At 38.5% G+C, this 26,702-nt stretch overlaps 1 protein-coding gene across 1 annotated transcript; it reads right to left on the reverse strand.

Moving 5' to 3' along the window:
• Positions 1–2,063: 2,063 nt before the first annotated feature.
• Positions 2,064–26,059, reverse strand: LOC108523502 (uncharacterized). Its single transcript, XM_017864148.1, has 4 exons — positions 25,978–26,059; positions 3,185–3,377; positions 2,449–2,926; positions 2,064–2,245 (listed from the first exon to the last, which is right to left on the reverse strand). The coding sequence occupies exons 2-4, from the start codon at positions 3,365–3,367 to the stop codon at positions 2,064–2,066; spliced, it is 843 nt and encodes a 280-aa protein (XP_017719637.1). The 5' UTR covers positions 3,368–3,377; positions 25,978–26,059.
• Positions 26,060–26,702: the final 643 nt, after the last annotated feature.

The raw sequence follows: 26,702 nt of genomic DNA on the forward strand, positions 1-26,702 counted from the left end.
AAAAAAAAAAAAAAAAAAAAGAATCCCACACAGGGAGTGACTGTGAAGAAAGGGCCAGAGTATGTGTGTCTGCCAAGAACCCTGTGTGCATGACTGTCACTGAGCCAGCCTGCGTCCCTCCTTTCCTGAGAGCTGACCTTTGCCCCTTAGAGCCCCAGACGCTGTGTTTTCTGGTTCTTCCACATGTGAATTCCTCCCTTAATATTTGACACTGCTTCTGTTCCTTGTTCAGCAAGCACTGGAGACCTGCAGCCACCTCTCAGAGTCAGCAGGGCTATTACAAGATGTTGGGGCCACCCGCCTCCTTAAACTCAGCACTACAGTACAGCATTGATAAAGCAAACAAGGCGAGCTTGTTTGTACTTTGTATTTCTTCAGAAATGAGCTGGCAGTTTTGTAATAACACTGAGGAATTACACTTTAGTGCATTACTGAACTATTCCTGCATGTCCATACAAGTGTTGTCCATAGAGTACACATCTTCCCCGTCCTATCCCATACCCTCGTCCCCGAGATAGTCTGTCAAGCCCGCTTTCAAGTATCAGAGAAAGCCGCAGATTCTATCTAGAAGGTGAAACGGGAGGTCAAAGCAGACCAGAATGAGTCAGCCAAAAGCCTCTATACCCATGCCTCTGAAAGGGGTGCCTTTCAAGTAGGGTAGAGCAATGGAACATGTTCTCCCTGAGGGCAGGATGCTTGGCTGGCTAGCTCACTACTGTAGCCTCAGCACATTCAGCGTCTGGTGGACTCATGGTAGACACTTAACAAATCTGTCCAGGCTCTGGGTGGCATAGGATATGAGATGTTTGTCCACACTGGGATCAGAAAATGACTGACCAGTGATGCCTGGCTAATGTGGGATTCCCACTCTGATGCTTGGAGAGCAGGAGTGAGATGCTAACTCTGTCATCTTTTCTTTTATCTGGGGGTGTGGAGGGGGCAGTGGTCAGTGGCCAGGCCTACTGCAGTACGGCAGTTCTGAGCCTCCTACTGCTTGCTCCCACAAGGTCCACTCTCTCTGCCTCTAGGAAGTGAAGAGCAAACCATGGTCAGGGTGAATGTTGCATTACGGCTTAGTAAAAACAATGGCTAATATTTATCAAGTGCCTGTTAGGGAGTAGGCTCTATGCATCTTATATGCATATCTCAGGTAACCCTTGGTACAACTTTATGAGGTAAATTCTATTTCTATCACCATTTTTAATTTAATTTAATTTTATTATTTGTTTAATTTTATTTTTTTGAGACAGAGTCTTGCTCTGTTGCCCAGGCTGTAGTGCAGTGGCACAATCTCAGCTCACTACAGCATCTGTCTCTCAGGTTCAAGCAATTCTCCTACCTCAACCTCCCAAGTAGCTGGGACTATAAGCACGTGCCACCGCACTTTGCTAATTTTTGTATTTTTAGTAGAGATGGGGTTTCACCGTGTTAGCCAGACTGGTCTTGAACTTATGACCTCAGGTGATCTGCCCGCCTCAGCCTCCCAAAGTGCTGGGATTACAGGTGTGAGCCACTACGGTCAGCTATTTTTATTCTTGAGATGGAGTCTTGCTCTGTCGCCCAGGCTGGAGTGCAGTGGCGCCATCTTGGCTCACTGTAAACTCTGCCTCCCAGGTTCAAGCAATTCTCCTGCCTCAGCCCCTGAGTAGCTGGGATTACAGGTGCCTGCCACCATGCCCAGCTAATTTTTGTATTTTTAGTAGAGACAGGGTTTCACCATACTGGCCAGGATCTCGAACTCCTGACCTCAAGTGATCTGCCTACCTGGGCCTCCCAAAGTCCTGGGATTACAGGCATGAGTCCCTGTGCCCGACCTTCTATTACCATTTTAAAAATGGAAAAAATGAAATTTAAAAAGGGAAGTCACTCTATACCAGGTTTCATAGTTAGAATGTGATGGTGCAGGTGTTTGAACCCAGATTGTCTGGATTTGGAGCCCACTCATTGAACCCTTTCATTGCACTTCTGAGCTGTGTTGGTCTCTTTTTGAAATCACCTCCACTGGTTACAAGTTTTGCTTATGAGTTATTGCCCATGAGAAAGGGCAAGAATGATGTAGAAGGTTAGGAAACCCTCAGGGCAGGTGTTGTCAGGTTCCAGGAATTAGAAGACGACTTTGGCTTCGTGAGGAAAAACAGCAGTGAGTTTGGAGGGAAATGCAGAGGAGCCTGGGTGACTAGCGTCCTTGCTGTCTGGGAGCTCTGTGTGTCTGGCTGGCTGAGATCAGCTGTCACCATGTACAAGCCTACAAAGGATGTGGACTCACAGACTGGGCTTGTCAGTCAGCAAATTATACATCAGAACTAGTGATTCACAGCCTTTGAAGATTGGTGGGGACCTCAAAGATAATCCAGTTTGACTCTGATTTCACAGGTGAGAAGCCTGAGGCCCACAGGTCAGAGCAGAGATTACGGTGGATTAAAGATGACAGCCAATTGGCCCAGGTACACAAGGCTGCCCTGCATGGTGGGCGTCCTGTAGGCGTCTCGGTTGGCTTGGAGGACCTGGGGCTTATAATTGGGTGCCAGGGTTGGGGCTGGCTGCTTCTGCATGGCGCTGCAGCCTTGGAGGGGTGGCTGGTAGTTGGAGGACAGCGAGCAGGCATTCTGGTGGGCTTAGCGAAAGGAGGGCGGGGGTCATGGAGTGCAGGGCGTTCCTGAAGCCGGCCTGGACGGCTTGCACTGCTAGGAAGAGGGGCCCCCCACGACGAGGCCATCTCCTTGGCCCATGGTCCTTCTTGTACTTCATATGCCGGTTCTGGAACCAGATTTTGATGTGGTGCTGGCTGTGGTACAGCAGGTTGGCCATCTCCAGTCGCGAGGCCAGCGCAGGCTGCATGGAAGTGGAACTCGCAGTCCAGCTCCACCCACTGCGCGCTCCTGGGACTCCCGGGGACTCCTGTCTTCCTCACCGCCGCCGCCCCCTGCTGGATGCAAAGGGCAGGGATGGGAAGGGGAAAAGTCAAAGAGAATAACGGGGGGGAGGGGCGGGAAGGCGGGGAAAGGTGACTGGAAAACAAAAAAGGTGACCGAAAATGCCTTGATATTTCTCCCATTTAGTGGTGGGAACTACATCCCTCCCGCACCACTTCGCCCCACCCCACCCCACTCCGATTCTGGACAGGCTCTGTAATTGTTTGGCCTGCCTAAGTGACACTGTGCCAGTTTCTGGCCTCAGCCCTTACCGGACCAGCGGCTTCCACTTCCTGCTCTGGGAACCTGGACTCTCGGAACCCAAATGCCATACTGCGAGGAAGCTCCAGCAGCCTCAGAGACACACGTGGGAAGGAGTTACGGTCCCTGGTCAGCAGCCTCTGCGGACAGTCAGCATTTTGGAGCCAACTAGGAAGCGGATCCTCCAGCTCCATTCAAGACGTCCTTGTTGGAAACACATGGAACAAGAACAGCCGTCTGCTTTGAGTTCTCCCCAAAATGCAGATTAATGAGCAAACTAGATATTTGTTGCTATGTGAAGCCACTGAGTTTTGGGATGGTTTTCTACACAACACTAGGTAACCAGAACAGGGACCGAGTTGTGGGCATTCTGACTCTCAGCCAGCGTTTCTTTCACTCTATTTTGCTGGAGCTCAGTGGTTCCCTGTGAGTCTCCTGGTCACTCTTCGCTCTGTGAGGTTGGACATGCTGGTAAATCACCCTGCATGAGGATGGCTGGATGACTCAATGTCTTCAGCAGAAGTCACCAAACCTAATGATCATGAGAATCCCTGGGGTGTGAAGTAAGAGGTGTCCTCTACTCAACCAACTCTCTGACTCATCTACAATGTAATTCAATTTTGATGCTAACCACCTGGAGTGAGCGTCAAGCAACACAGGGTTAAGGTCTCAGTCCCACAAGACTGCTGTCACTTAAGGTGCCAGTTACAAGTATCAAGCCCCCAAAGTTATCAAATTGGCCACAAACTTGGGGGTTTTCATAACCTCTCCCCATCCAAGTTTTGATAATTTGTTAGGACAACTCACAGAACTCAGAAAAATGTTATAATTACTATTGAAGTTGATTATAAAGGATACAAATGAACAGCTAGATGAAGAGGTACATAGCACAAGGTTTGGGATGGTCCTAAGTGCGAGAGCCTTTGGGGATGTGTTTGCCAATTTGGAAGCTCTCTGAGCCCCATCTTTTAGTTTTTTTTTTTTTTTAAATGGAGGTTCTGTTACAAGGGCATAATTGATTAAATTATTGGCCATTTGTAATTTGACTCAATTTCCAGCTCCTCTCCCCTCCCGGGAGATTTAAGAGTGGAACTGAAAGTTTCAACCCTCCACTCACATGGCTGATCCTCCTGGAACCCATGAGAAGTTATCTCAGGCCCACCATGAGTCACCTCATTAATATAGACTCAGATATGTTTGAAAAGAGTGTGTTATGAATAATGAGACATCCCTAACATTTCTATCAGTCAGAAAATTCCAAGTGTATTAGAAGCTCAGTGCCAGAAATGGGGGACAAGGACCGAATAAGCCTTTTTATTTTACTACGGAGGATTAAGTATGTAGATTCTTGCGACCTATTCCAACTGTATATTGAATTAAAATTCTTAGGAGTAAGACTCAGACATCTCTTTTTTTCTTTCTTTTTTTTTCCCCCTGCTGGTTTGTTGATCTTGGACATTTCTAGTTTCTAAAGCATCCCCAGTGATTCTGATGACCAGCTAGCTTTTAAAACTACTGATCATGAATCATTTGTGAGGAATTTGGAGAAACATCCCAGCATCACCTACATGCACAGATTATTCTAAACTAGACATTACTGGAATTTTCCACTTATGTTAAGTTTCTTGGGCAGGATGAGTTTTTTCTACTTCTTGGTTAAGCCAACCTGAGGCCTCCAGGTTCTCTCCAGACCTGTGCTTCAACTTGGTGTTGGCTTGGGATCCTCAATGTAGATGTCTCTGATGCCCCTGGGCCAGGCTAATATGAGTTATTAATGTTGCTTGCCAACTATTTATAGCTCTTCCTTCTTCTGGGCGCATGGTAGAATTGCACTTTCTTGCATCCTGTGATTAAGTAGGACCATATACCTAGCTCTGGCCAATGATCAGAAGTGATGTGTGTCACTTCTGGGCCAGAACATTTCATTACCAGTGCAAGGTCCTCCAGAATTCTCCTTTCTATCTGGATGGTGGGAGTGGCAACTTTCTGAATGGCAGTTGCTCTGTTAGTATGTGTTCATGAGTGACTGTGACGTACAGGACCTCCTTACTGACTTACGATGGACATGTAGTATTAGCAATAAAGAGATTTTTATTGTTTGAAGCCACTGAGATTTGGGGGATGTTTGTTGTGGTAGTGTAGTCTAGTCTAGCCTGATTGATCTAGGCAGAGATTGCAGGCTTATCCCTCTGAAATTTTCTCATTCTTTTGTGGCTTTGGGATTAGGATTGTGCCTCTTATCCAATTTGAATTTTTTTTTTCTACTTCAAAGACTTATTAATGACAAAATTCTCTCCTTATTATTGCAGGAATTAGCACTTTTACCCCCAGTAAACTTGTCAGGAGCCTGTCAGTATTCTCAGAACAGCCAGTAACTGTTGAGAAAATGATGCTATCAGTTGAATGGTACTGGCTTTTGTTTGCTTATCATATGCAACTCATAATTATGAATGCTGGGACATAGACTAACAAAGAAAATTCTAGTTAACAATGTTTAAAGTACTTCATGGAGTATTGTCCTTTTACAGGGCTGTCTTATAGACATGCCTGAAAGGCAATTTTTCTGAAAAGCCAGTGGTGTGAGATAATCCCTCAGGGAAATTAGTGTCATTTTCCTACACTCAGTAAAGGTGGTATCTATTAAAACTGTTTTTTAGAGATTATTTTTCTCTCTTATTTTAGTACAGAAGTCAAGACCCCTGGTAATCAAAGAGAGGAAGCACTGCGTTACCTTCCCAGTCAGCACATAGATGGGGCTTCATCTATGCAGCAGCGACTTGTCATTGATTGCCATCCTTTTCCTTGGGGGAAGAACATAAACTTTCTTTATGGCTGCTTTCTTTCATCTTTTATGCAAAAATAGCCACCAGTGCTTCTTGTGTTGGTATCCTGGGTGGTGAGTTTTCTTTATTCAGTTTATAGGTAATTATTTCCCTATTAGATCAATCATTTAATTTTATTTCTACATTTAGAAGTTTTTACCTTTTGTACAAGTAATATGTGTATACATTCTGTTTATAAATAATTCAAATACGGCAAATAATGCTGAAATCCCTGTTTGCCACTTCTCATTTTCCTCTCCAGGGTGAATTGCATATGTGAATCCTTTCAAATTTTTACATGCATATTTACATGCACATGTGTACTCGTGAAATTTTAACATTTTATGTTTTAATTTTCACACAAATGGAATTTATGGTATGTACTATTCTAAAATGGCTTTATTCACTTAATAACATGTCTTAGAGAGTTTTTCATATCAGTATAAATGAAGAAAACTCATTTTTTCTGTTTATTTTCTATAATATGGATGTGCCATACTATTTAATAATTACCCTACTAACAGACACTAAGGTTATTTCTAAGATTTTATTATTACAATAATGTGGCCACAAATATTTTTATACACATGACTCTGTGTACATATGTGAATGTTTCTCTAGAATTTATACGGAGCAATGAAATGGCTTTGTCAAATAATCTGAAACTTTAGTTTTAGCAGATATTTTCCAATCTCCCTCCAAATTGTCTGAATCATTATGTAACAACTATTTCCCCTTATTTTTGCCATCATTTTATATTAAGAAACATTTAACTCAAAGGTAAAATATTTCATTTCAATTTTCACTTCTTCAATTAGTAGAGAGGTTAAACTATTTTATATTTTTATTTCTATTAATTATTTATTTAGAATATTTGTCTATTTTCCCATTGCATTGTCTCCTCCTCACTCTCCTAGTCTGTCTCCTTCTTCTTGACTTAAATAACAGACTTTTATTTCTCACTGTTCTGGAGGCTGGAATGTTTGAGATTAGAGTGCCAGCATGGTTGGGTTCTGATGAGGGCTCTCTTCCTGACTTGCAGATGGCTGTCCTCTCACTGTATTCTCACATGGTGGAGACAGCTTTTTCTTTTTGACTTATTGGAATTCTTTTTGTATCCTGCATACTGTTCCTTTCATATTCATTGCAAATATTTTCTCTGAATATGTCTCCTTTAACTTTGTCTTGTGGTTGTTTTTGCTACTTGACTTATTACCTCTGTTTTCCATTAGTCAGATTCATCTATTCATTGAGTTTGAGAGTGCCTCTTTTTAATGGTGCTAGCTTTTCTCAAATGTTTAATGATTTGTGATTGCAAGTGATTTTTTGTATTTGTTTTTTCCTGTTAATTGCTATTCATTCATTATGTACTCACAAGTGTACATAGGATAGGGTGAGAGGCAGGAGAGAGAGGCATTCCGTGATGCTGCACTGATACTTCATGTGTGTAGTGAGCCTAGGGAAGGGCCAATGACTGCCAGCGATGTTGCTTTGATAGTTAGACTGCTTCTCTATCCAAGTGCACATACTCAGTGCTCATCTCTAAGGGCAAACAGCTCTGTTGCCTAATTGCCTTGGGCAACTGACAACCCTGGAAGTATGAGAAGGAAGGGTGGGAAGGTGGGAAGGTGGAAGGAGAGGAGGATTCCATACACCTGGTGGCTTTTTCTGTGGGGCCTTAAATAATAAGCCTGTTAGTGATTCCAGTATACCCTTGTCCTGTGAGTAACTGCTCCTTCCTGGTAGGGTAAGGTGAGTTATCTCACCTGTTGTATTTGCCCTCTCCTGTGTGCATGTTGCTTATGGTTTTCTTCTTCATTCTAATTCTATATGTGTTCTATGTTTTAGTGATTTTTTTTTCCTGATTTTTGGTCCGCTGAGAGTACATCTTATTTCCCAGAGTAAGTTATCCTTTCTAAGAAGTTGGGGTGAAGAAAGAGGTTGCCACATGTGATCTGTCAGCCATCTTGAACCAGAAGCTCAGAAGTCATCCTACCTGATTTATATTGCACTGTTCAGTGAGATACTTCTGAAATATTAAACACTTCTCTTGGACAAGAAAGAGCAGAAGGAGATTGGAGGGTTTGCCTCATTAATGTAAATATTCTCATCCAGGTCACTTGTCATCAGTCCATCTAGGCTGGACTGATTATTTACTCACACTAAAGGGGGTAAATAAAAGGAGGAAAACCAGATAAAGTAAAAAAAAAAAAATCCATCTTCAAATTTATCTCTGACAGTACGGTCTACTCGAATTTCCCTAAGGCCCCCATCCTGGCTTGCTTATAAGCTGCATTTATCTATTGTGTTTGAATATAATTTGCATATTCATGTCTGAGTCAATTTTCAAGTTGCAACACTTCCATAGCTTTCATTCACTAATGATTCCTCTGGGAACAAAACTGTCCTTTAACAAACCTGGCTGTTAAGTGGAAACAAACAAGTCATAAATCACACAGAGCAGGTTTGGCTTGTGGCTTACGGCTCAGGGGCAGTATTTTTGTAAGTTGCTCATGCCCATGACAAGTATGTGCCCTTGCAACGTCTCCTTGACCAGACCTTGCTGCATGCGGGTAGGGTAAATCCTGCTCATGGCTGTGGGCCTTGGCGAGCAGTCCTTAATTTCTCCTTTGTCTTTTACTTACTGTGAGGGGGTCCAAAGTCTCTATTTTCTGATCCTGCCTATGAGAATGGGAAAAGATAAAAAATATTTACTCTCTATCTTGGTCAATGTGTTATTTGATCATGGGGTAATTTCTAGTGGGCTCCCCTTCTCCCTGATAATATATACAATACCTTGGGAAAACTTAGTTTACATGCCACAGGTGAGCCACACCAATTAAAAGAACCGGCATGTACATTTATATCAACAAAGAATATGAGCGACCCCAACTTCCATTGATCTTCTATTCAGGAATTTTCTCCTGTGAATGTTTATATCTATTTTCTCACATGGTTAGATAAGGTAAGCAAGACTGAATTTTTTTCAGGACTCTGCTTTCATCAGTGCTAACTTAAGGAATACTTCAATAACTTGAAGCAGAAAATAGAAGTTTATTTTATTTAATGTAGTCAGAGGAGGTTTACTTAACTTTGTTCTCAGATCAATGATTTCGGAAAATGAATATGCCCGAGAAACCTCATCCATCAGCCTACCAATGACTGAAAGAATTGTATGTCTTTAATGGTGTGAAAAAACATCTGAACACATTAACCTTGAAATTATGAGGGAAAAGTAAAAAAGATCTCTAATTTTTTTTCAGCACAAAGACAGAATAGAAAGACCTCTAATTTATTGAAGGAAGTTAAGGTATTTAGATTCAAACTGGGCATATTTTTCTTTATCAAACTGCCCTGAGTTCATTGGAAATACAGATTTGTGGAAATTGTAGATATTTCCTAGAAATGAAGTCACTGTAAAAGAGCATCCCATAATTTTTTAAAAAATGTATATGAATCATTCTTTAATTTTGTGTAGCTGCTTTTGGAATGGAAACCTCCGGATATTCAGAACTGCTAAACATTAACCTGAGCAGTGTGGATGTTTGCATTAGAAGTACTTTGTATGTACTATAAAGACACATGCACACATATGTTTATTGCAGCACTCTTCACAATAACAAAGGCTTGGAACCAACCCAAATGCCCATCCATGATAGACTGGATAAAGAAAATGTGGCACATACATACCACAGAATACTATGCAGCCATAAAAAAGGATGAGTTCATGTCCTTTACAGGTACATGGATGAAGTCAGAAACCTTCATTCTCAGTAAACTAACACAGGAACAGAAATCCAAACACTCCATGTTCTCACTCATAAGTGGAAGCTGAACAATGAGAACACATGGACACGGGGAGGGGAACATCACACACTGGGGCCTGTTGGGGTATAGGGAGCTAGGGGAGGGATAGCATTAGAAGAAATACCTAATGTAGATGACAGGTTGATGGGTGCAGCAAACCACCATGGCACGTGTATACCTATGTCACAAACCTGCACGTTCTGCACATGTATCCCACAACTTAAAGTGTATATATATATATATGTATATATACTTTGTATGCACCAAGAGCATACACACACACACACACACACACACACACACATACTTTGTATGCACCGAGAGCTCACATGCCTGAAGTTTTGGGACAAGGATATAGATACTAGACTAAATTGTGAATATATTCCATAGTTTTGATAATGACTTAGCTTGTTGATATCAGTTCTATAATTGACAACACCAAAGCTGAATTGAGACTGGTACCAGGCCTATGAATGTTTTGTAGAGCAACATTTATTAAAATGTGCTTTGATCTACTTTGGTATTGGAGCTAACAAATTTATGTTTCTAGCTAGCACACAGACCTCAGTAAAACTTATGAACAGTACACACACACATGTGGCCCATCACTGGAAAAACGAAATATCCAACTGGATAGGGTATCTTTGAAAGGTTTCTGACTCATGGCTGATCTCTGCAGCCATATTAGAATATCTCTGCAGCCATACCCAGGACCATTTGGAAGATGGGCACAGGTCCTGGTATCATTTGGCCATACCACCTTTTCCCTATCTAAATAAGATAATGCTCTTTCATCTGTGCATGAGGTTCCTGTTTTCTTCAGCATTCTCTAAGGAACCCTCATGGGGAGGGAATGACTGGCTCATTCAAGTAAAGCCTCTTCTGGATACAGTTGCAATCCTTGCATACTTTGTGTTCTGTTTTGCCTTTGACATTACAGCTCTCTGACTTGAATTTTCTCTGCTCTGTATTTGACCATTACATGAAGCATTTTTGGTGATGAGACATAAATCTTTATGCTGGATAAATGCCATCTGCCACTATATACTTTTCAGATTGGATTATTGCCACGCTTCTTTTAGAATTTTTGCCTGCACTAAGATATAATTTTGGTTTATTGTCCAAAGTCTGGAACAGATTCTCATCCTTCTCCCTCTGGTTTGTTTTCCATCTTTGTGTGTAGTACACTTATCTCTAGTTGAGATATCTTTGGCATCCTCCTCTATCTTGCCTCTTAAGTCATTGTGACTGCTTAGAAGCACCGAGAGTTTCTTTCCAGGACTAATAGATTTAGCTATATCCTATGTTCTTAAAAAAAATCCTTCTGAGTTATTTTATGTTGTGCAATCTTATGGCTTTCATCCTCAGCCTTTTAACATTGTATAGTTAGTCAAAGTCTGGGGGAGAGAGGATAGGTTTTGACCTCTAACTATTTACATGATGAAACTAGCTCAAATACTTTTAAGGATTTTTTTTTTTTTTGATTATCAAAGTAATATATGCTTATTAGAGAAAACTAGAAAACACAGAAAAAGAAAAAAGAGAAAGAAACAAAATCCAGAGAAAATACACATTATTTCTGAGTATCTTGTTTTCTTTTTCTTTCTTTTTTTTTTTTTTNTTAACATTGTATAGTTAGTCAAAGTCTGGGGGAGAGAGGATAGGTTTTGACCTCTAACTATTTACATGATGAAACTAGCTCAAATACTTTTAAGGATTTTTTTTTTTTTTTGATTATCAAAGTAATATATGCTTATTAGAGAAAACTAGAAAACACAGAAAAAGAAAAAAGAGAAAGAAACAAAATCCAGAGAAAATACACATTATTTCTGAGTATCTTGTTTTCTTTTTCTTTCTTTTTTTTTTTTTTTGAGGCAGAGTCTTGCTCTGTGACCAGGTTGGAGTGCAGTGGTGCGATCTCAGCTCACTGCAACCTCCGCCTCCTGGGTTCAAGAGATTCTCCTGCCTCAGCCTCCCGAGAGCTGGGACTCCAGGCTCATGCCACTAATTTTTGTATTTTTATTAGAGACGGGGTTTCACCATGTTGGCCAGGATGGTCTCCATCTCTTGACCTCGTGATCAACCTAATCTTTTTTTTTTTTTCTATTCATTTAAGTAGTACAGCAATTTGGGCTACATTCAGATTTGTATTCTGCTTTTAAATTTCATATTATATCATAATCATTTCCTCATGTTCATACCAACTTCATAAACATCTGTAATGGCTTTAAGACATTTAATCATAGAGATGTACCATGATATAACTACTCATATATTGTTGAACATTTTGCTTCCAAATTTTTACTAGTGTACATAATGATGTAACATCTTTGTATGTATGGCTTTTAAAATGTTTTAAAATTAGTTTCCTAAGTTGGTGATTTGTTGACTAGAACTTGACTAGAAACTTCAGAAGTATCATCAACATAAAGTTCAAATATTTAAAAGATAAAACAGAAAATCTGAATAAAGGTATTACATAATCATGGCACATTTATCAAAACTAAGAAATTGACATTGGTACCATACACTGACTAAAGTAGAAACATTTTTCAGATTTCCCAGTTTTTCCCTCATATCATTTTCTTCTCTTCTAGGATGCAATCCATTATACCATATTGCATTTAAGATCAACTTTTAGAGCCTGGTGACAAATAGTTTATTCAGAAAGGCTGCTGAGTTGTGCATTTTCTGTGTTTTTGCATCGCTAACAATGTCTTTCTCAACCTTATAAATGGTGCCCATTTTGTGGGTGGATTCTTGAGTCACAATTTTCCCTCTGTGTTACTTTTTTAAATATTTTAACATCACAATCATGTTCCTTAAACCTTTATTTTTATTCAGTCTAATCATTCTGAGTCCCTTGGATTTTTTCTTTATGATTCAGTTCCTCATATAATCTGGCTCCTCCTGTGGTATTTGAAAGCTTCACAAATCTGCTTGTGCCTGGTGGAACCTCACTGGTGGTTTGTTGCTGAGACCTGGATTCAACACTCCGGAAGTCTCACTAATACAGAGTACATGAGAATTCCCGCTATCTATTCAATACTTGACTTCCATCGTCAACACTTGGATTTTTGACACAACTCATGACTATAGTACCTCCTTAGCAGCTGTATTTCTCTATTGACTCACACTGATGAGTGAAGAAACCTTAGACTTTACAATGGTTTGTGGTTCTCCAAAGCTCAATCTTACTCATCAAAATCTTATTCCTTGGTATTTAATTTCTCTCAGGTAAAGAGTAAATTAAATTAAAATGTTCTCTTTAGGGGAGGTGATAATGAAAGTTATACAGTTACTGTCTTCCACAGAATACAGATTATCTCAGTCTGACAATATAATTCTATGGAGGCTTAAATGTTTATGTATCTTTATTATGAATTGATCTAAACCATCAATAAAAAATAAACATATTAAACAAAGGAGCACCTTGGTTATAAACAACTCGGCCACCCTTAAGACTGACATAGTGGTAGTGGCTTTGTATGATTATTCACAGACTGAAAGATTCCTCCTCATACACAACAATATCATTCTGAGTATAAAAATGTGATATAATGAGAGATCTGCTAAGGCCTGCCTAATTTGAAAACTCACACACTTAACCACTTGAATAGTATCTCTCATTTATATTTCTATTTTCACATTCACTAATATGTTCTAGGCTCCATCTAATTGGCATGTAATTACTGGGATTCACTTTTTCCTATTTGAAAATTTGGTTATTTTATCAATCTCTACTTGTTCTCGGGAATTACTGACTACTTCCTTAATCACATTCTGCAAGTTCCTTCAGCAAACTGGCATGGTATAGATTTGAGCCTGGAGAATTAACTTCACTTAATTGATATCAGCTTACCACTGCCAGCACAGTTATGGTCAGAACTTAGTATAGAAAGAATTTGGGAACCATCCAGATTAGGTAATTAAGTCCCTTGGGAGACTGAGCATTTACTGGAGAAATAAACCCCTCCTTATTAATCCTGACTCCGAGGAAATTCAGCCAGGTGGATGCATGCTCTAGTTTAGGAATTAGTATGGCTGCAAATTTTATGCACCACTGGGCTATTTCCTGTATGCATCCCTGGTTGGATTTTCCTAAATTTTGCCCATGGGTTGATCTAGACATGGTTAGCACGTGAGTTAGGAAGACTCTAAAGGAAAGAAGACTCCTTCAAGGCAGCTGATGAAGGCAGGTTGGCAGCATTTGACATTGCTCTTCCAGAGTGGGGGTGTTCTAACCAACTCAAGGCCACTAATTCCATCATGGCTGTTTTCTGAAACCCTGGGGCTTCTAGATGAGCTCAGCCTCAGTGTTTGGTGCTATTCTCTTTGATGCTTAGCACATCTCAGACATAAGAAAACATTAAAACATCTTTATGGTTTCATATGTTTTGATATATCCCTTTGATTTCTTTCTTTTTTTTCTTTTTCTTTTTAATATCTATTGGTACGTACAAGAGGTATATATTTAGGGGTAAATGAGATATTTTAATACAGGTATACAATGCATAATAATCACATCAGGATAAATGAGGTATCCATTACCTCAAGCATCTCTTTCTTTGTGTTACAAACATTCCAATTATACTCTTTTAGTTATTTTTAAATTCACAATACATTATTGTTGACTATAATCACCCTGTTGAGCTATCAAATACTAGATCTTATCAATTCTATCTAACTATATTTTTGCACAGATTAACTATCCATACTTCCTCCCCAACCCCCACTACCTTTCCCAGCCTCTGATAACCATCATTATACTCTCTATTTCAAGGAGTTAAATTGTTTTAGTTTTTAGCTCCCACAAAGGAGTGAGAACATGTGAAGTTTGTCTTTCTGTTCCCAGCTTATTTCACTTAATGTCCTCCCGTTCTATCCATGCGGTTGCAAATGACAAGATCTGATATTTATTATGGCTAATTAGCACACCATTGTGTATGCGTACCACATTTTCTTTATCCGTTCATCTGTTGATGGAGGTTTAGCTTGATTCCAAATCTTGGCTATTGTGAATAGTATTGCAATAACCATGGTAGTGCAGATATCTCTTTGATATAATAATTTTCTTTCTTTTGAGTATATACCTAGCAGCGGGATTGCTCAAGCATATGGTAGTTCCATTTTTGAGGAATCTCCATAATGTTCTCCACAGTGGCTGTACCAATTACATTCCCACCAGCAGTGTATGAGTGTTCCTTCATCCACATTCTCAACAGCATTTGTTATTGCCAGTCTTTGCCATTGGCTTTTTGGATAAAAACAATTTTGACTGGGATGAAATGATATTTCATTGTAGTTTTGATTTGCATTCCTCTGATGATCAATGATGTTGAGCACATTTTCATATATCTGTTTGCCATCTGTATGTCTTCTTTTGAGAACTGTCTATTCAGATCTTTTGCCCATTTTTAATTGGATTATTAGACATTTTTCTATAGAGTTGTTTAACTCCTTATATATTTTGGTTATTAAACACTTGTCAGACAGATGGTTTGCAAATATTTTCTCCCATGCTGTGCGTTATTTCTTCAATTTGTTGTTTTCTTTGCTGTGTGGAAGTGTTTAGACTTAAGTGATCCCACTCGTTCATTTTTTATTTGCTTGCCTGTGCTTATGGGTTACTCAAGAAACCGTTGCCCAGACCAATGTCCTAGAGTATTGCCTCAATGTTTTCTTTTAGCAGTTTTATTGTTTGAGCTCTTATATTTAAGTCTTTAATTCATTTTGATTTAATTTTTGCGTATGACAAAATAGGGGTCTGGTTTTATTATTCTGCATGGGATATCTAGTTTTCTAGCACCATTTATTGAAGAGATTATCTTTTCCCCAATGCATGTTCTTGAAACCTTTGTCAAAAATGAATTCACTGCAGATATGTGGATTTATTTCTGGGTTTTCTGTCCTGATCCATTGGTCTATGTGTCTGTTTTTATGCCAGCACTATGCTGTTTCTGTTACATAGCTCTATAGCATTATTTGAAGTCTAGTAATGTGATTCCTTCAGTTTGTTCTTTTTGCTCAGGATGGCTTTGGCTATTCTGGGTCTTTCGTGGTTCCACATAAAAATTTTAGGATTACTTTTTCTATTTCTGTGAATAGTGTCTTTGGCATTTTGATAGGGATTGCATTGAATCTGTAGATTGCTGTGAGTAGTATGGATATTTAAACAATATTGATTCTTCCAATCAATGAATATTAATATATTTCCATTTTTTGTGTCCTCTTCAACTTCTTGTATCACTGTTTCATAGTTTTCATTGTAGAACTATTTTTTTTCTTTGGCTAAGTTTATTTCTAGGTATCTTATTTTATTTGCAGCTATTTTAAATGGGATTACTTTCTTGACTTATTTTCAGATTGTTTGCTGTTGGCATATAGAAAGGCTACTGATTTTTCTATGTTGATTTTGTATCCTGCAACTTTACTGAATTTTGTTTATCAGTTCTAATAGTTTTTTGGTGGAGTCTTTAGGTTTTTTCAAATATAAGATTGTATCATCTGTAAATAAGGATAATTTGGTTTCTTTCTTTTCAATTTGGATGCCCTTTATTTCTTTCTCTTGTCTGATTGCTCTAGCTAGGACTTCCAGTATTATGTTGAATAACAGTGGTGAAAATGGACATCTTGTCTTGTTCCAGGTCTTAGAGGAAAGGCTTTCAGTTTTTTCCCATTCAGTATGATACTAGCTATGGGTCTGTCATATACATCTTGTCTTGTATTGAGGTATGTTCTTTCTCTACCTATTTTTTGAGGGTTGGGTTTTTATCAGAAAGGAATGTTGAATTTTATCAAATACCTTTTCAGCATCAATTGAAATGATCATATGATTTTTGTCCTTCATTCTGTTGATATGATGACACTGATTGATTCACATATGTTGAACCTTCCTTGCATACCAGTGATAAATCCAACTTGGTCATGATGAATGATCTTTTTAATGTGTTATTGAATTCAGTTTGTATTTTGTTAAGGATTTCTGCATTCATGTTTATTAGGGATATTGGCCTGTATTTTTTTTTTTTTTGATATGTCTTTGTCTGTTTTGATATCAGGGTAATACTGGCCTTACAGAATGAGTTTGGAAGTATTCCCTCTTCCTCTATTCCTCAGAATAGTTTGAGTCAAATTGATTAATTCTTTAAATGTGTAGTAAAATACAGCAGTGAAATAATTGAATCCTAGGCTTTTCTTTGCTGGGAAACTTTTTATTATGGCTTGAATTTCATTACTTGCTATCAGTCTATTCAGGTGTTTGACTTCTTCACGGTTCAAGCTTGGTAGGTTGTATGTATCCAGGAATCTATCCATTTCTTCTAGGCTTTCCAATTTATTGGCATATAGTTGCACATAATAGTCTTTAATGATCCTTTTAATTTCTGTGGTATCAGTTGTAATGTCTCCTTTTTCATCTCTGATTTTATTTATTTGGGTCTTCTTAGTCTGGTTAAAGGTTTGTTGATTTTATGTTTTGAAGAAACCAACTTTTTGTTTTGTTGCTCTTTTGTATTTTTTATTTCAATTTCATTTATTTATGGTTTGATCTTTATTATTTCTTTTTATCTACTAATTTGGAGTTTGGTTTGCTCTTGCATTTCTACTTCTTTAGGATGCATCCATTATGTTGTTTATTTGAAGTTTTTCTACTTTTTTTGATGTAGGTGATTATTGCTATAAACTTTCTTCTTAGTACTGCTTTCATTGTATCACATAGGTTTTGGTATGTTGTGCTTCTGTTTTCATTTGTTTCAATAAATTTTTAAATTTTCTTCTTAATTTCTTCATTGACCCCCGGGTTATTCAGTAGCACATTGTATAATTTCCATGTGTTTGTGTAGTTTCCAGAATTCTTCTTGTTATTGATTTCTAATTTTATTTCATTATGGTTATATATGACTTCAATTTTTTGAATGTTTTAAGACTTGTTTTGTGGCCTAACATATGGACTGTCCTTGAGAATGATTCATGTGCTCAGGAGAAGAATGTGTATTCTGTAGCCACTGGATGACATGTTCTGTAAATATCTGTTAAGTTCATTTGGTCTATAGTGCAGATAAAATCTGATGTTTCTTTGTTGATTTTCTGTCTGGATGATCCGTCCAGTGCTGAAACTAGGGTGTTGAATTGTCCAACTATTAGTGTATTGGAGTGTGTGTCTCTCTTTAGTTCTAATAATATTTGTTTTATACAACTGCGTGGTCCAATGTTGAATGCATATATATTTACAATTGTTACTTTTTTTGCTAAATTGACCCCTTTATTATTATATAATGACCTTATTTGTCTCTTTTTATCACTTTTTTTCTTGAAACTTATTTTGTATGATGTAGGTATAGCTATTCCTGCTTGTTTTATTTCTATTTGCATAGAATGCCTTTTTCTCTTCCTTTATTTTCAGTCTACGTGTGTCTTTATCAGTAAAATGTGTTTGTTGTAGACAACACATTGTTGGGTATTATTTTTATATCCTTTCAGTCACTGTATGATTTTTGATTGAAGAGTTTAATCCATTTACATTCAATATGATTACTGATAAGTAGGGACTTACTCATGCCAGTTTATTATTTGTTTTTTGGTTTTTCTGTTGTCTTTTCTTTCCATCCATATTTCTTCCTTCCTGTCTTCCCTTTTGTGAAGGTGATTTTCTCTGGTGGTATGTTCTAATTTCTGGCTTTCAATTTTTTTTGTGTATCTATTGTAGGTTTTTTGATTTCAGGTTATCACGGGGCTTGAAAATCACATTTTGTAGCCCATTATTTTAAACTGATGACAATTTAACAAAGATTGAAAACAAATTAAAAGCAAAGAGAAAACTAATTTAAAACTCTACACATTAACTTCATCCCCCCACTTTTAAATTTTGTTTCTATTTATATTTTATTATATTGTCTATCACTTGAAAAGTTGTTGTAGCTATTATTTTTGATGTTAATCTTTTAGTCTTTCTACTCAAGATATGAGTAGTTTACACACCACAATTACAACGTTATAATATTTGGTGTTTGTCTGTGTACTTACTATTACCAGTGAGTGTTATACCTTCAGATGATTTCTTATTGCTCACTGATGTCATTTTCTTTCTGATTAAAGAACTCCCTTTAGCACTTCTTGCAGGACAGATCTGGTGCTGATGAAATCCCTTAGCTTTCATTTGTCTGGGGAAGTCTTTATTTCACCTTCATGTTTGAAAAATATTTTCTCTGGATATACCATTTTAGGATAAAAGATTTTTTTTCCCCTTCAGCACTTTAAATATGTCATAACTCTGTCTCCTGGCCTGTAAAGTTTCCACTGAAGTCTACTGCCAGACTTATGGGAGCTCCACTGTATGCTGTTTGTTTCTTTTCTCTTGCTGATTTCAGAATCTTTATTTATCCTTGACAGTTGGGAGTTTGATTATTAAGTGTCTTGAGTTAGTCTTATTTAGATTAAGTCTGTTAGGTGTTCTATAACCTTCTTGTATTTGAATGCTGATATTTTCCTCTAGGTTTGGAAAGTTGTTATCATCCCTTTGAATAAACTTTCTACCCCAATCTCTCTCTTTACCTCCTCTTTAAGACCAATAAGTCTTAGATTTGCCCTTTGGAGGCTATTTTCTAGACTTTGTAGGCATGCTTTAGTGGGGTTTTTTTCTGTTTTTTTTTTTTTGTTTTCTCTGACGGTGTATTTTCAATTAGCGTGTCTCCAAGCTCTCTAATTCTTTCCTTGATTTGATCAATTCTGTTGTTGAAAGACTTTGATGCATTCTTTTTTTTTTTTTTTTTTTTTTTTTTGACAGGGTCTCACTCTGTTGCCAGACTGGAGTGTAGTGGTGCAATCTTGGCTCACTGCAACCTCTGCCTCCTGGGTTGAAGCAATTCTCCTTCCTCAGCCTCCTGAGTAGCTGGGACTACAGATGCGTGCCACCATGCCTGGCTAACTTTTTGTATTTTTAGTAGAGACAGGGTTTCAACATGTTAGCCAGGATGGTCTCGATCTCCTGACCTCATGATCCACCTGCCTCAGCCTCCCAAAGTGCTGGGATTACAGGTGTGAGCCACCGCACCCGGCCGTGATGCACTCTTTAGTATATCAATTGAATTTTTCAGCTCTAGAATTTCTGCTTAACTTTTTTTTTAAAAAAATATTTATTTGTTAAATTTATCTGATAGGATTATGCATTTCTTCTATCTGTTATCTTGAATTTTATCGAGCTTCCTCAAAACAACAATTTTGAATCATCTGTCTGAAAAGTCACATAGTCACTTATCTCTGTCACTCTGGGATTGGTTACTGTTGCCTTACTGAGTTTGCTTGGTGAGGTCATGTTTTTCTGGATGATCTTGATGTTTGTGGATGTCATCAATGTCTGGGCATTCAAGAGTTAGGTATTTATTGTAGTTTTCAGTCTGGGCTTGTTTGTACCCTTCCTCTTTGTGAAGGCTTTCCAAGTATTCAAAGGGAATTGAGTGTTGTGATCTAAATCTTTGGTCACTGCAGCTATATCTGCATTGGGGAGCATCCCAAGTCCAGTAATGCTATAACTCTTGCAGATTCATAGGGGTACCATTTTGGTGGTCTTGGGTAAGATCTGTGAGAACTCCCTGGATTACCAGACAGAGACTCTTTTTTCTCCCCAACAGTCTTTGCCTCTATGATGAGCTGCCAGGAGCTTGGGGAGAGGTGACACAAGCACTCCTATAGCCACCACCACTGGGACTGTGCTAGGTCCTATCTGAAGCCATTACAACACTGGGTCTTGCCCAAGGCCTGTGGTGACAACTGCCTAGCTATCACTGATGTTCTCTTGAGGCCCAAGGGCTCTTCAGTCATAAGGTGGTAAATCCAGCCAGGCTTGTGTCCTCCTCTTCAAGGCAGTGAGATTCCCCCTGTCCCAGGGCAGGTCCAGAAATCCAAAAACCAGGCCTAGAGTTGAGAACCGTAGTAACCTACTCGGTTCTCTATTCTGCTGTGGCTGAGTTGATACCCAAGCCACAAGACAAAGTCCTTCCTACTCTTCCATATCATTTTCCCATGTGGGAGACATCTTTTTCTATGGTCACCAGTGTTCCAGGCCCACCATGAGTACTGCCACACTACCGCCAATGTTCACTCAAGTCCCAAAGGCTCTTCAGTCAGCTTGTGGTAAATGCTGCCAGCCTGGGTTCTCCCCTCAGGGCAGGAGGCTCCTCTGTGGCTCAGGATGGGTACAGAAATGGTATCCAGGAGCCAAGGTCTGAAACTGGGGACTCCAGGAGCATGCATGGTGCTCTACACCTCTGTGGCTGCACTGATGCCCAAGCTTCAAGACAAAGTTCCCTTTACTCTTCCCTCTTTTTTCCTCAAGCAGAAAGAGCCTCTCCCCTTAGCCACCACAGCCAAGAATGTTCTGGGACACTCCTGAAGCCAGCACATCTCTGAATCTTACCTATGGCCTGCAGTGAGTACCACCTACGTGCCACTGATGTTTATTAAAGGCCCAAGGGCTCTTTAGTCAGGAGTTGATGAACCCTGTCAGGACTGGGTCCTTCCCTTCAAGGCAACAGTTTCCTTTGTGGCCAAGGGTGTGTCCAGAAATGTCCAGAAGCTTGGACTTGAATGAGGAACCTCAGGACTCTGCCTGATATCCTAGTCTACTGTGGCTGAGCTGGAATCCAAGTTGCAAGACAAAGTCCTCTTTACTATCCCCTCTCCTCCCTCTAGTGGAAAGGAGGAGTCTCTCCTGGAACTGTGAGATGTGCTTCTAGGAGTTGGGGGAGAGGTGATACAAGCACTCCCTTGGCTACTCAGGCTAGTGTCTGACTAGGTTGCATGCATCTCACATCCACTGGCTATGGGCCCAACACAGCCCAGCAATTATAGTCCCTGTGGCCTAGACTCCCTTTCAGGTTTATTTAGAACCCCAGAGTGCTTTAACCTGTGGTGCAGGACTCAGGCTCCAACTGCTGGAATGGACAACTTCCCTCTGGCTAGTCTTGGTCTAAGTGCTGCCTCCATGTATTCTAGCTGAATTGTGGCCTGCGTTGTTTTCTGCTGTGACAAGTCAGCACTGAGTTCCAATGCAAAGTCCCACAATCACTGCACTTTCTTTCCCCCAAGCACATAGATACTCTCTCTGCACCATGCAGCCGCTGCTGGGGAATGGGGTTTGCAATTCAAGATTGTCTTTCCTGCCCTCTTCAGTTCCTCTCAGCTTACTATGATATTAAAACTGGGTACCATGATTGCTAGCCTGATTTTTGTTTTTTACCAAGGTACTCTCTTGTGTGGATAGCTACTTCATTTGGTGTTCCTGTGGAGGGTGTGATCACTGGAGGGTTCTATTTGGTCATCTTGTTCTGCCTCCCTCCCTGTGATTTTTTAATAGGAGAAAAATGTAAAATAATTACAAATAATAAAAATCAATATATTCAACTATCCTAGTTTGGGTTGCTATAACAAAACACCATATACTGGGTGGCTTATAAAGAACAGAAATCTATTTCTCACAGTTCTGGAGGCTGGGAAGGCCAAGATTATGGTGCCAGTAGATTCAGGCCTGGTGAACGCCCATTTTCTAGTTTTCACTGTGTCCTCACGTGACAGAAGGACCAAGGGAGCTCTCTGTGGTCTCTTTTTTCTTTTATTATTATTTTTAATTAACATAATAATTGTACATATTTATGAGATATGGTATGATATTTTAATACACAATATGTATTGATAAATCAGGGTAATTAACAAATCCATCACTTTAAATGTTTATTTCTTTGTATTGGGTAAATTCAAAATCCTCTCTTCTAACTCTCTGAATAGGAGTTCCAATTGTGAATTATAATCACCCTATAGTGCTATACAACACTAAAACTTATTCTTTGTATCTAGCCGTACTTTTGTTTCTATTAACTAACCTTTGGCTATCCTAGGGTTTCTCTTATATGGATACTAATCCCACTCATGAAAGTTCTGCCCTCATGACCTAATCCACCTTCTAAAGTCCGTATCTCCAAATACTCTAACATTAGGGATTAGGTTTCAACATATGAATTCTGTGAAAACACAAACATTCAGACTATAACGTCAACTCTAAAAATAAATAAATGCTAGCATTTAATCATATTTGCTTATTTTTAAATAAAACATTGCAGTAAAGTTGAATTCTCTTTTGCTCACCTCTCCAACTTCATTCACTTTCTACCTTCCCCAGTAGCAGCAGTATCATGCATTTGTTATGTAAAAGTATAAAAACATATAGTGGCCACAAAGAATATAAAATTCTTGTTTTGTAAAATATACTTAAATGGTATGATATAGTACATAGTGTTAGGCAACTTTTTCTACACAACATACTTTGTTGGAATTTATTTTCATTGCTATATGCAAATTATAGTTCAGTCATCTTAATTGTCTTATGATAGTCTGTCATCAGTAATACACCAATACTTATCTGCTTACTTATCTGGTTTCCTTCTGATGGACATTTGGGATGTTTCAAATATTTTGTGACTCTAAAAAGAGCTGAAATAAATACTACTCTGTCTTCTAGAGTACAGGTACAGGACTTTATCTGATGTGTTAACCTATAACTGAAATTACTGGATTGCCAAATCCTGGGTTCCAGTTATTATGGAACAGGTACCCAAGGTGACTGAACCAAATTGTACTTCTATTTGCAGTGTTTGACAGTTCTTGTTTGTTTTGCTTTTTATCCTGGCCAACAGGAATATGTCAGACTTTCAGCTTTTGTCCTATTGAGACATGTTAAATGGAAGCTCAGTGTTGTTTTACGTTTCATTTTCCTGTTACTTATATTTTCATATGCTAATCATCCATTTATGTTCTTTTGTGAACCTAAGGAACGCTTGCCCCTCTTTTTTTATTGCATTGCTTTTCTTTTTCTTACTTTGTAGAAGCAAGTCTTACAGAATAAAAAGTAGAGTTTACTTAACTTTATTATTCCACTTTAGTAATTAAATATGTTGAAATTGTCTTCTATTGTGTCAATTTCTCTTTTTAAAAACACAAACTTTTAAAATAGTGGTCTTCTTGTACTGAAGTTTTAGTGTTGATATAGTCAGATTAATTAAACCTTTACCATTTCTGCTTTTTTGTATCTTGTTTGTATGTTCTTCTTTCCAAGGTCACATAGGTACAATTATTCTTGTAATGGTGTAAAATAAAGATCTAATGGTATTTTCCAGCTATGGAAATTTCCATGTGGAAATAAAGTTCTCCCAATTCCACTTATTAAACACTCTGTCTTTCCCCCAGTGATTTATTTACACTGCCTCATCTACTTTATGCCAAAGACTTTTTTTATACTTGGAGTTGTTTCTGGGTTTTTAATTTTGTTCCATTGAGTCACGTGTCTGTTGCTGGTCTGTTCCTGTCTTACTTGCTTACTGTCTTACTACTGTACTTCATAGTAAGCCTGTATCACTTGTAGGTAAAGTTCTTTGTTTCTGTTCTTCTTTTTCAGAAATATCTTGGCTAGATCTTGGCCCTTTGATCTTCTATAAACAATTTAGAATCAATTTGCTCATTTCAATGAAAATGCCTATTGACGTTTTGATCAGAATTGCATAGCATATATAAATTAATTTGATAATGATATTGTGTCAGATAGCTTCCATGTCCTCCTTCAGATTCACACTTCTCTATCTTAATCTCTTTTCTAGAAGACTGACTTTTACTCAATTATTTTTCTGTACAGTTTCCTGATCTATAATGTGTGGATAATAAAAGTACTACTATAGAATTGATACCAGGAATTAATATGACTAGCACATAGTAAACCCTACAAAATAGGCTATTAAATTAATGAATACAATATCCCAAAAGTTAAAGGACAGGATAATATCTTTTAAAAAGTACAAAGAATTGTGAAACAAAACAATTTAGATGTGAATCCTGGACATGAAAATCCTGGCATAGAAAAAAAAAAAAAAAAAAGAGTCATCAATCTTGGAAATGTCAATATATCGTCTGAAATTTAAAATATACATCAATACATGGGATAAAGTCTAGATTGGAAACTCTTTACAGATAATTGGTCAGCTGGGATATAGTATGTTAGGAATCACACAGAACTCTCTAGAGAGCTAAAAGTTGTCTAAAAAGTGAATAAGGTGACATGGAAGGCAAGTAAAAGTTTTCAACACAAATTAAATAGGGAATTAAAAAGTACAAAATAAAAGAAATGACACATGGCAGAAAATTGATACTATAAGAAATCATAACAACATGTTAGAACTAAAGTAAAACATGAGCTTTATCAGTGTAAGAACACATAGGGTGCTGGGCAGAATGAAATACACCCACAATCAGAAATATCAATTAGTTAATAGAACAAGAAGGATAAAGAGAAATTCTTAAAAGTTAATAGAGAAAAAGGAAAGAAAAATTAAACTAACAAAAGACATTTCATTAGTAACAACAGATGCCAGGAGATACAGAACAATATCTTCAAAGTTAAGAAGGAATATCACTGTCAACCTAGAATCTTATACCCAAATTATTTTACAAGAGGGGAAAAAATAAAGATATTTTCAGAAACATAAAAATCATTAGCATTTACCTTTTCAAACCCTTGAAAGAGTTACTAAAAGATGTACTTTAGCAAGAGGAGATGTAAATTCACAGGGAAGAAATGGGATGTACAACAAGGAGCAAAAATTTCAGGAAAATATGTTGATAAATCTAATAAAATGGGGAGAGGGTTAAAAAGATGAAGCTAATATAAGGAAGTGGTGAATTTCAGTGAGGAAGTGATACACATAAGGCCTTTCTCTTTTTCAGACTAGGGATGGGTGACAATCACTTGGAATAAGGCCATAAGCATGCCATTTGAATAAGACATAGCCCTAGCCGGTGGCCTCATCTTTTAGTAACCTTCTTTCCAGGACTGAGCTCCACTCTGATCATTTCTCAGGCACAGGGTGCTTTTAAATCCCATCACCCTTCAGGACTTGAACCACTTAAAGGGGTAGAATTCTAAGCATATCTCCCAAGTTTTGGATCTATAGCTTCATAGCTTCATTTCCTCTTCATTAGTGTCTTGTTCATGGAAATGCTTTCTTCCATTTTCATATATACATTTATATATTTACAGTTTATTACTATTTTGGAGCAGAGGGAGAATTTCAAGCCAAAATGCATAGCACATACATGCTTCATTGGCTGGAAACTCCCCCAAGTCTGTGCTGGATTACCTGTGCTCAGCTTAGCATCACCACCACCTACTTCCATGGACTCCTTGCATCACCAATAAGAGGCCAGAAGTGACATTTCCTGGAATCTTTTGCTTCTTGTGATCCTAAGTTGATGTCAGTCAGTGGGAGGTATTTGCCTGAGAGGGGAAGGCAGAGGAGTGAGAAAGGCCACACTTCTATATGTAGAAAGCATATATAAGGTTCTTAGCAGCTCATTCAGGATACTCTCTTGTGAATGACCCTCTTTGGTGCTGTGGGAACCTGAGATAGCCCAGCGGTGCCCTCTAGAGAATCTCTCACTTCTGAGCTGCTGGCTGAGATAGATGGTAGGAGTGTCCTAAAATGTTCTCATATTTGAAACAGCTTTCAAATGATTGCTTCAGAATTTCTTATGTTGGTAATGCAGTCTGGGGTCATCCCAAGTGGCTTCTTTAACCTTTGTTCCTTAGCCCTACAGACACATATAAAAGCCTCAACTGTCCTGCTTTAAAGCCAAAGTACTTGGGATAGAGAAGTATGGTTGCCAGTCTCTAAGATGGCCCCTAATGATTGCTTTCTCCTTGTATTCACGATTTTGTGGAGTCCCCTCCCACACTGAATCAGAGATGACCCTAGATAATCCATAGAATAACATGGTAGGGTTGATGTGTAACTTCTGAGGTTACATTCTAAAAGGCACTGTGGCTTCTGCCTTTTGGAAAACTTGCTTGGGAGGAAGCCAGTTG

Source organism: Rhinopithecus bieti, unplaced genomic scaffold, assembly GCF_001698545.2.
Source record: "Rhinopithecus bieti isolate Rb0 unplaced genomic scaffold, ASM169854v2 scaffold_3447, whole genome shotgun sequence".
Lineage (NCBI taxonomy): Eukaryota > Metazoa > Chordata > Mammalia > Primates > Cercopithecidae > Rhinopithecus > Rhinopithecus bieti.